The 10,558-nt window shown below is 43.5% G+C and overlaps 1 protein-coding gene across 1 annotated transcript; it reads right to left on the bottom strand.

The window, feature by feature from the left end:
• Positions 1–770: 770 nt before the first annotated feature.
• Positions 771–9,110, bottom strand: LOC133231030 (cationic amino acid transporter 3-like). Its single transcript, XM_061389197.1, has 11 exons — positions 8,741–9,110; positions 7,974–8,132; positions 3,704–3,890; positions 3,400–3,512; positions 3,022–3,244; positions 2,717–2,856; positions 2,508–2,610; positions 2,130–2,326; positions 1,765–1,931; positions 1,409–1,517; positions 771–1,253 (listed from the first exon to the last, which is right to left on the bottom strand). The coding sequence occupies exons 1-11, from the start codon at positions 9,108–9,110 to the stop codon at positions 1,132–1,134; spliced, it is 1,890 nt and encodes a 629-aa protein (XP_061245181.1). The 3' UTR covers positions 771–1,131.
• Between the last annotated feature and the right edge of the window lie 1,448 nt (positions 9,111–10,558).

Here is a 10,558-nt window from a genome sequence, read left to right as displayed (position 1 = left end):
ACTTTTTCCTCTTCTATTTGCCAGGAAGTAACGGGACCAGATCCTATGATCTTAGTATTTTCGAATGTTGAGTGTTAAGCCAGGCTTTACGCTCTCCTCTTACACCTTCATCAAGAGGCTCTTTATTTCCTCTTAATTTTCTGTCATTAGGATGGTATCATCTGAGGTTGTTGATACTTCTCCTGGCAATCTTGATTCCAGCTTGTGATTCATCCAGCCCAGCATTTTGCATCATGTACTCTGCATATAATTTAAATAAGAGGGGAACAATATATAGCCTTATCATACTCCCTTGCCAGTTGTGAACCAGTCCACCATTCCATGTCTGATTCTAACTGTTGCTTTTTGACCTGCATACAGGTTTCTCAGGAGACAGGTAAGATGGTCTGGTATTTCCATCTCTTTAAGGATATTCCACAGTAGTTGTGGTCCACACAGTCAAAGGGTTTGGCATAGTTAATGAAGCAGAAGTTGATGTTTTTCTGGAATTGCCTTGCTTTCTTTGTGATCCAACAATTGTAGGCAACTTAATCTATAGTTCATCTACCTTTTCTAAGCCCAGCTTGTATCTGGAAGTTGTCAGTTCATGTACTGCTGAAGTCTAGCTTAGGATTTTGAGCATTTTCTTACTAGGCTGTGAAATGAGCACAGTTGTTTGGTAGTTTGAACATTCTTTGGCATTACCTTTCTTGGGATTGGAATGAAAACTGACCTTTTACTTCAAACTTATTGATGACTGAATATTTAAGGTGTAACTCTTACACAATATATGATTACCTATGTTTCCTCCTCAAGTGGCCAGCTCTGTGCTCAGGCTGGAGATGGGAACAAGGAGTTGTTTCTCAGGTGCCAGGTTGACATTTTCTTTCTCCCACTGTTATGTTGTTGTACTTTCTTTTTGAAAATTCGTCTTGGTGCACACTTAAGAAGCATGTGTTTTTCTGTATGTACATCATGCTTTGAAAAGCTTACTTAAAAGTTAGACAACATTAAAGTCACATTGTCCACTGGCAATAAAGATAGGGCTGTAGATGCATACACATTCACACTCCATAGTGGCTGAAAGTGTTCATGTAGCAGAAGACACCTCCTATGTATATAGGGATTCTACACAGCATCTATGACTTGTGGCTAAGATGACTCAGGACTAGGGGTGTTTTTGTCGGGAGTCTGGGAGGTGGAAGTTGGTGGTTGTTGCTCATCGTTCTCCTCCAGGCTGTGTCGGATCCCGTATCCAAAGTATATGAGAAATCCTAGTAAGGAAATGAGAAAATGAGAAGGATAAGTAGGCACTCTTCCTGGTTACAAACATCCAATAGGCCTCCTATTATGGTGGCCAAGAAGCTTAGGGGAGCTCAGTTTGGGATCAGTCACTCAAGGGGTCTCTTTATGCCAGAATACCACTTACCAATCACATTCCAGATGCCAAATATGGCCCAGGTCCCAGAAGTTATCTGCATCATCAAGTAAATGTTCACAAAGATGCTCACCAGTGGGAGGAGAGGCAGAGCAGGGACCTGTGGGGCAGAGTCAGTCATCCCTGAACACACCCCAGATGCCTGAATGAGAGACTCTACCCCAAGTGGGCAAGAAGACCAGCCTTCAGTCTGTGTATTCAGTGCCTACTCAGACTGTGTATGTAATGTACTGAGGGGGATCAGGGAAGAGTCCATTGGTTTTAGCAGTTCCCCTCACTCCCTGGATGTTTAGACCACGAAGCATGTTCACTCCAGGTGTACAGTTTGGGCACATAAGGTCACTTACCTTAAAATAAAGAGGAATGGGGTTCTGGGGCTGTCTCCAGATGATGACTGTGACTCCAATGATGAGCAGCAGCAGCAGCACAGCCACTGGTGTGTACTCAGAGTCTCCAGAGAACCCCTGACTGGACCACTGGACCAGGATCAGGCTCAAGATTATCATCAGGAGAACTACAGGGGTCAAGGTGGAGGAGAACAGGTTCACCTTCAGAAGCTGAAGATGTCAAGACCTTGGGCCACTCCTCTCCCCAGGCTGCCCACCTCAGCAAGGGCCCTTATATCACCAAGACTCCTCAGTTGACAAAATACACACTCCAACACCATACTGTCAATTTCAGCAAACGACCAAAGAGAAATCCCACAGCTCACCGAGTAGTGAGGCACATCCGTAGACAATCTGGCCAGATTTCCTAGTGGGGATGGTGCTGATAGGGAACCACAGACTCTTTAGAATGTTTGAGTTTCTTGCTTCAGGTTCAGAGTCCAACGGACGTTCTTCAGGGTCAGGCATCTCAATTTCCTCCTCTGTGTTCTCATTCTTGCTTAAATTCTGGTCTGGCTGGTACCTGAATTAGAGGTTTTAAGGCAATATTAACAGCAGCCCCTACTCATCCAACATCACACAGCCTATTTCACATGTGTCCTGTCTTAAGCAGAGCAGGACTTTTAGAAGATAGCTGAAGGCAGAAGACGTTTACCTCCCAACTAATCTCCAAGACTCCCTACCGAGGTGCAGTGGGGTCTCACCTGAGGACAAGAACAGAAAATGCCACCAGGGAGTAAATGAGCAGGGTCCCAACTGCCACGAGATCCACAAGATCTGTGAACCTGAAGAGTAACGCCATGATCCCTAGAATGAGGTCACAAACAAGGTGGAGAAGGGAGAGAGAAACTGCTGAAAATATGTAAGTTAAGGCTTGGGTTTCTTTCTTTCTTTCTTTCTTTCTGTTTTTAACCTGTAAGGTTTCCAGCAGACATGATGGCCACGGCATGGGTGCCTGTGTGGACATGAATCCGCGTGAGTACCCGGAAAAGGAGCCCGTCCTCTGCCATCATGTAGATCAAAGAAGGCATTCTGAACATGGTACTATGGATTCTGGAAGAGAAGATGGGGACATGTAAGGATGTGGAGAAGCAGGACAGACGGGTTTCTGCTCTCTTGTCGACTTGGGGTAAGGTGTCTCCCTGTCTTCTCTATCAATTCTAAGGGTTGGGAGATCTGAGCATCGACAGTAGACAGGAAGAAAACCATGACACTGACCTGGATATAAAATTACAGAGGGTCCCAATAGTCATGAAGTATCTGGCGGGGAGCCACCAACTATGGAGAATGATTTGTGGCAAAGGGTCGTGAGGCTGAATCTGGTGGTAGGGCACAACAAGGGTGAATGCCGCTGAGACACCAGAATATGCCAAAAAGCAGATAAAGATCGTGATCACAATGCTCCAGGGGATGGAACGATGAGGGTTTAGAGCTTCTACCCCTGCAGGAAGGGAAGAAGTGTTGGGTCAGGAAAACACACTGGAGTGAAATCACAAAATCCCCTTCCATTTTGCACTCCACAAGCAGAGTTCCCCTAAGCCAGGGACAGCCAGTCTGTTCCCAAACCCTAGATGGGACATACAGTGACCACGTTACCTTTAGTGGCAATGCCATCAACACCAAAATAATAGTAGAAACATGTAGCTGCTCCCTGGAGAATCCCTTCAAAGCCAAAAGGTGCAAAACCTCCAGAACCCAGAAGGCCCAAGCTACAGTGAGAGAAGGAGAGAGAAAGAACATGGGTGAGGTGAGTTCAGCCATCTCTACTGAGCTTCTCCCTTCATACCTCAAGTCCTGGGTTCCAGGAATTGCTTCATTTGGATCCATCAGCCCAGATATCTTTAGTCTACACCATACCAGCTCTGCATGCCCTTCACCCATATATTAAGGCCAATATTACCCTCCTAAGCCATAGATGTCTCTGGATCCAGATGTGTTCAGTTTGTAGTCCTGTTCTGTGAGCTTCCAGTTATGCAGATCTCCCTTAACAAAGCCAGTGACGATAATGAAAATGAGAACCAAAATATTTATTCCAATGGATATTTTGGTAACCAGGATTGATTCATGAGCTCCCAGAACCAGTAGTCCTGTGGGAAAGATGTAATATGAAACTCCCACATTATTGATACATTTATAGATACAGAAAGTATGACACACTGGTCATAGAATCACCCTTTTCCAACCACACAAGAGACAACACCTCACATGGACATCACCAGAAGGTCAATACTGAAATCAGATCGATTATATTCTTTGTAGCTGAAGATGGAGAAGCTCTATACAGTCAGCAAAAGCAAGATCTGGAGTTGACTATGGCTCAGATCATCAGCTTCTTGTTGCAAAATTCATGCTTAAGTGGAAGAAAATAGGGAAAACCACAAGGCCATTCAGGTATGACCTAAATAAAATCCATTCTGATTAAACAGTAGAGGGGACAAATAGATTCAAGGGATTAGATCTGGTAGGCAGACTGCCTGAAGAACTATGGACAGAGGTTCCTAACATTATACAGGAGGCAATGACGAAAACCATCCCCAAGGAAAAGAAATGCAAGAAGGCAGAATGGTTGTCTGACATACAGATGGCTAACTAACACATGAAAGGATGTTCAACATTACTCATTATTAGAGAAATGCAAATCAAAACCACAATGAGGTACCATGTCACACCAGTTAGAATGGCTGCCATCAAAAAGTCTACAAACAATAAATGCTGGGGAGGGTGTGGAGAAAAGGGAACCTTCTTACACTGTTGGTGGGAATGCAAACTAGTTCAGCCACTAAGGAGAATAGTGTGGAGATTCCTTAAAAAACTGGAAATAGAACTGCCATCTGACCCAGTAATCCCACTGCTGGGCATACACACTGAGGAAACCAGAATTGAAAGAGACATGTGTACCCCAATGTTCATCGCAGCACTGTTTACAATAGCCAGGACATGGAAGCAACCTAGATGTCCATCGGCAGATGAAAGGATAAGAAAATTGTGGTACATATATACAGTGGAATATTACTCAGCTATTAAAAAGAACACATTTGAGTCAGTTCTAATGAGGTATGAAAAGTGGAACCTATTATACAGAGTGAAGTAAGTCAGAAAGAAAAACACCAATACAGTATACTAATGCATATATATGGAATTTAGAAAGATGGTAACAATGATCCTCTGTGCAAGACAGCAAAAGACACAGGTGTAAAGAAGAGACTTTTGGACTCTGTGAGAGAAGGTGAAGGTGGGATGATGTGAGAGGATAACATTGGAACATGTATATTACCATATGTGAAATAGATGACCAGTGCAAGTTTGATGCATGAAACAGGGCACTCAAAGTCGGTGCACTGGGACAGCCATGAGGGATGGGCTGGGGAGGGAGATGGGAGGGGGGTTCAGGATGGAAAGACACATGTACACCTGTGGATGGTTCATGTCAATGTATGGCAAAACCTACCCCAATATTGTAATTAGCCTCCAATTAAAATAAATAAATTAATTAAAAAATGGTTGTCTGAGGAATCTTTACAAATAGTTGAGGGAGATGAGAAATGAAAGGCAAAGGAGAAAGGGAAAGATATACCCAACTGAATGTAGAATTCCAGAGAATAGCAGGGAGAGACAAGAAAGCCGTCTCAAGTGAACAGTGCAAAGAAATAGAGGAAAACAATAGAATGGGAAAGACTAGAGATCTCTTCAAGAAAATTGGAGATACTAAGGGGACACTTCATGAAAGGATGGGCATGATAAAGGACAGAAATGGTAAGGACATAGCAGAAGCAGAAGAGATTAAGAAGAGGTGGCAAGAATACCCAGAACTATATGAAAATGGTCTTAATGGCCCAGATAACCATGATGGTGTGATCATTCACTTAGAACCAGAAATCCTGGAGTATGAAGGCAAGAAGCCCTTAGGAAGAATTACTACAAACAAAGCTAGTGAAGGTGATGGAATTCCAGCTGAGCCATTTCAAACCCTAAAAGATGATGCTGTGAAAGTGCTGAATTCAATATGTCAGCAAATCTGGGAAACTTGGCAGTGGCTACAGGACTAGAAAAGATCAGTTTTTCATTCCAATCCCAAAGAAGGGCAATACCAAAGAATGTTCAAACTACCATACAATTGCATTCATTTCAGTGCTAGCAATATTATGCTCAAAATCCTTCAAGTCAGGCTTCAGCAATATGTGAACCAAGAACTTTCAGGTATACAGCTGAGTTAAGAAAATGCAAGTGAACCAGAGACCAAATTGCCAACATTCGTTGAATCATAGAGAAAGCAGGGGAATACCAGCAAATCATCTACTTTTGCTTTATTGATTACGCCAAAGCCTTTGAATGTGTCGATGACAACAAACTGTGGAAAATTCTTCAAGAGATGGGAATATCAGACCACTCTACCTGTATCCTGAGAAATCTGTATGCAGGTCAAGAAACACCAGTTAGATCTGGAGGTGGAACAATGGACTGGTTCCAATTTGGGAAAGGAGTATGTCAAGGCTGTATATTGTCACCCTGCTTATTTAACTTACATGCAGAGTGCGTCATGTGAAATGCCGGGCTGGATGAAGCACAAGCTGGAATCAAGATTTCCAGAAGAAATATCAACAATCTCAGATATGCAGATGATACCACCCTAATGGCAGAAAGTGAAGAACAACTAAAAAGCCTCTTGATGAAAGTGAAAGAGGAGAGTGAAAAAGCTGGCTTAAAACTCAACATGCAAAAAGCTAAGATCATAGCATCTAGTCCCATCACTTCCTGGTGAATAGAAGAGGAAAAAGTGGAAGCAGTGACAGATTTTCTTTTCTTGGGCTCCAAAGTCACTGCAGACAGTGATTGCAGCTATGAAATTAAAAGACCCTTGCTCCTTGGAAGGAAAGCTATGACAAACCTAGACAGCATATTAAAAAGCAGAGACATCACTTTGCTGACAAAGGTCTGTATACTCAAAGGTATAGTTTTTCCAATAGTCAGGTATGGATGTGAGAGTTGGACCATAAGGAAGGCCGAGCACTGAAGAATAGATGCTTTTGAGTTGTGCTGGAAATGACTCTTGAGATTCCATTGGGCAGAAAGGGGATCAAACCAGTCAGTCCTAAAGGAAATTATCCCTGAATATTTATTGGAACGACTGATGCTGAAGCTCCAACACTTTGGCCACCTGATGGGCAGAGCTGACTCATTGGAAAAGGTTGTGATGCTGGGTAAGATTGAAGGCAGGAGAAGAAGGTGACAGAGAATGATGTGGTTGGATAGTATCACTGACTCAATGGACATAAATTTGAGCAAACTCTAGAAGATAATGGAGGACAGAGGACCTGGCATGCTGTAATCCATGGGGTTGCAAAGAGTTGGCTATGACTTAGTGACTGAACAACAACAGGAAGCAGAGAAATAGTTGCCCAGGGCTGGCAGTTGGTGGTGGTGGACAGACAGACAGTGCTCAGTGGGAACAGGGTTTCCTTTTGAGGTGATGAACGTGTTTGGAACTAGATGGAAGTGATGGTTGCCCAGCATTACAGATGTACTAAATGGTTGTACACTTTGAGATAGTTAATTACTGTGGCAATCTTCTCAGAATACAAGTCTAACAAAGCAAGATGTTGTACACCTTAATCTTACACAATGTTGTGTGTCAATTATACCTCACTGAAGCTGGGAAAAATAATAAAGTGGTGAATTTTATGCTATGTGAAAAAAAAAGTGAATGTGAACTTCCTCTTAATTAAAAAGAAATCTTTAGCCTCAGTACATAGGAAGATTTGTTGGTCTAAGTAAACGATTCTCAGCTGGGGGGTAATTTTGTTCCCCAAGAGACAAAATTCCCCAATGCCCAAGGGATTGGCACTATCTGGAGACACCCTGATTGCCACAGTTTGGGGCGGTGGATGTCACTGGTATGTACTGAGCAAAGGTCAAAGATGATACTCAACACTTAATAATGATTAAGAAAAAAAAAACCCTAAAATTCACAGACAGCCACTGCACACCAAGGAATGATAAGCCCAAACTGTCAATAATGCCAAGGGTGGAACACAATGGTTTGTCTTATCTTCTGTCTCTAAACCTTTCTTTCTATTTCTAATCCCCCACCAGTCTGCCATGTCAAGCTTTTCCTATACCAGCTCCCACTCCACACCCTGCTCTCCCCATCCTATCATTGAGCCCTGTCTCACCTGTCATCAGCAGTACCAGGCCCAGGGCAAAAAAGTCTGCATATGTGGCCAGGGAGTAAGGCAGGTGCAGAGAGAAAGTTTCCTGTAATGCCTGAGAGATGTGATTCCCAATCAGGCTGTCAAAGATGTAACTTGATGCCCTGGCCAAGCCGGCAGTGCCTGCAGAGGCAGAAGAAGGAGCGTTCATTGACAAACAAAAATTGATGTGCCATAGGATCTAAAAACACAGATAAAATACCTGTATATACAAGAAGACTATATATGCACAAATACCGTATATATAAATATCTGCTACAAAATATCAAAGATTTCTTTTCATGGGTTGGGGAGAGTAGACCCAAATGATTCACCAAAATGTCAGGTGTTTTAATATGTTAGGAGCAGATCAATGTTATACAAGAAAAGAAAACACATAAGTGGGACTGGGAGGGCTGGGATAGGCATGAAATTTGAAATTAAGTGGTAAAGGAAAATCCCAGGAAGGCAACAACTGAGCAAAGACTTCACTATGGTGAGGGGGTGAGCCTGTGGGACACACCTCCCTCTCACCCATTCCCTACAGTTCCCTTTCCTCCTGGGTTCATGGTCCATCATTTAAGGACATAGGATAGAATCCAGTTGAATGCAGTTGTGGGGTCTTCCTGACACTATTATCAACCTCCCTGCACAAGGTCAAGAATAAAGTATCATGAATGACTGAGAATCCAATCCTCCAACATGGTTTCCCAATCTTAAGCCGCACAGTATTTGCTGGCCCATTGTCTTACCCATGACTAATGGAAGTATTCCATTCCAGCCAATGACGAAGGCATAGAGTTGACCCATTGTGACATAGCTATAGAGATACGCAGAACCAGAGCGTGGTACCCAGGCCCCAAATTCAGCATAGCAGAGCCCAGATAACATAGAAAACAGGGCAGCCACCAAGAACGAGATGATGGTTGCTGGTCCAGCTATGTACTTGGCCACTGCACCAGCCACAAGGTACACGCCAGCTTTCAGCATCCTGCCCACACCCAAGATCACCAGGTTTAGGGTGTTCAGATGAGCCACGGGTCTCTCAGACTCATCTATGGGTTCCAGCAGCTGCTTGCGGATGAGCTTCTGACCAAACTGGTGAACAAATTGGCACAACATCCTAGACATAGTTGAGGAGGCTACAGTCTGCTGAGGAAAGAAGACATAAAGCCGTTAAGAATGTCCATCCGCCCTTGGCACTGGGGTCCAGTTCTATGGAGTAAGGAAGTGATGGGGAGCAGGTGGTAAAAGGACACACTGGGCAAGCTCTCCATCTCTGAGATTTGGTTTCTACAATCATAGAGAAGACTTCTAATTTGTCTCAAAGTTACTGGAAAGTTTGCTTGAGAAGAAGTGAGACGGAGTGGATTATGTCTCCCCAAATGTGCCCCTTTGACCAGTAAATTGTTTTGAGCTAAAGTTAATTAAGACCCATTAGACTCAGGAGAAGCTCTTTACCTCTCCCTTAACTGTTCAAAATAATGTAGATTCGGAGACCTATGCCAGGAAGAGAGCTATTACCACAGAGAACGTTTTAATCTCAGAAAGACTTACCTGCTTGGAGTGGGCAAACATTTGTTCACCAGGCACTTGCTCTTCTCATCCTGCTGTGCATGGTTTTCCTCCCATTTGAAGGCCCAGATCCCCACCCCTTCCCTTAACTCAGGTGGTCATATAAGCCTCAACTGTCTGACGTCTTTGAGCCTCAAACATTTTTATGGGGCTCCTGTACATATTAAACTAACTGTGTTCATCTGTCTTATGTCAACTGAATTGTTAGCCCAGCTGAAGAATCTAGAAAGCCAAGTCTTCTGCCCCTACAAAGGAAAAGCTTCCAACACAGAGGCTGGCACACCATAGGTGCTTAATTGGTATAAGTTGGATGGATAAGAATGCTGATTTTTGAATCAAAATCAACCAGCCCTGCTTGTCTGATTTTTAAGAAACTACATTTCATTCTTTGTTCTCCTTTCCCCTGCAAAACAGGGGAAATTAAACTCATTATTCCCTCCTCTTTTTAATACAAGTGAAGTGACTCTTTTAGGGGCTTGCTGAGCAGAGTGCTCAGACTGTGCACTTTTCTTCACCAAGGATCCTGAAACCTGGATACTTTCTGTTTCATTGTTTGCAGAGTGGCATGGAATAGGAACTCTGCTCTGGGGAGGAATGAGATGACATTTGAGGAGAGGCACAGACTCTAGCCCAGCTCAGTCAAAGCATCAAACTACAGTGGCCTCCCAACTGCCTGGAGGGAGGGGGGACTAACATTCATTCTAGAACAGAAATGACAGGACTGTTTCCTGCTGCTCTGGGGCATGAAATGTCTCCTCACTACACTGCTTTGCCATACTAGGCTGACCCAGCGACCACCAGTTGTTGTGAGGGGGGCTTCCACCCCTGATATTCCAAAGTCCAAGTTTAACATTTTGATTAATACAAGCATTCAAAGAGCCAGGAAACTACGGATAGAATCTTGGTACTACAAATACTGTGGCACTCTAGAACAAGTCATATACTTCTCTGGACTGTTTTGTTCTTGCTCAAATGTTACTGCTGAACCTTCTGCA

Source organism: Bos javanicus, chromosome 18, assembly GCF_032452875.1.
Source record: "Bos javanicus breed banteng chromosome 18, ARS-OSU_banteng_1.0, whole genome shotgun sequence".
Lineage (NCBI taxonomy): Eukaryota > Metazoa > Chordata > Mammalia > Artiodactyla > Bovidae > Bos > Bos javanicus.
Note: the sequence above shows the minus strand (reverse complement) of the source record. Positions and strands in the feature narration are given on the sequence as shown.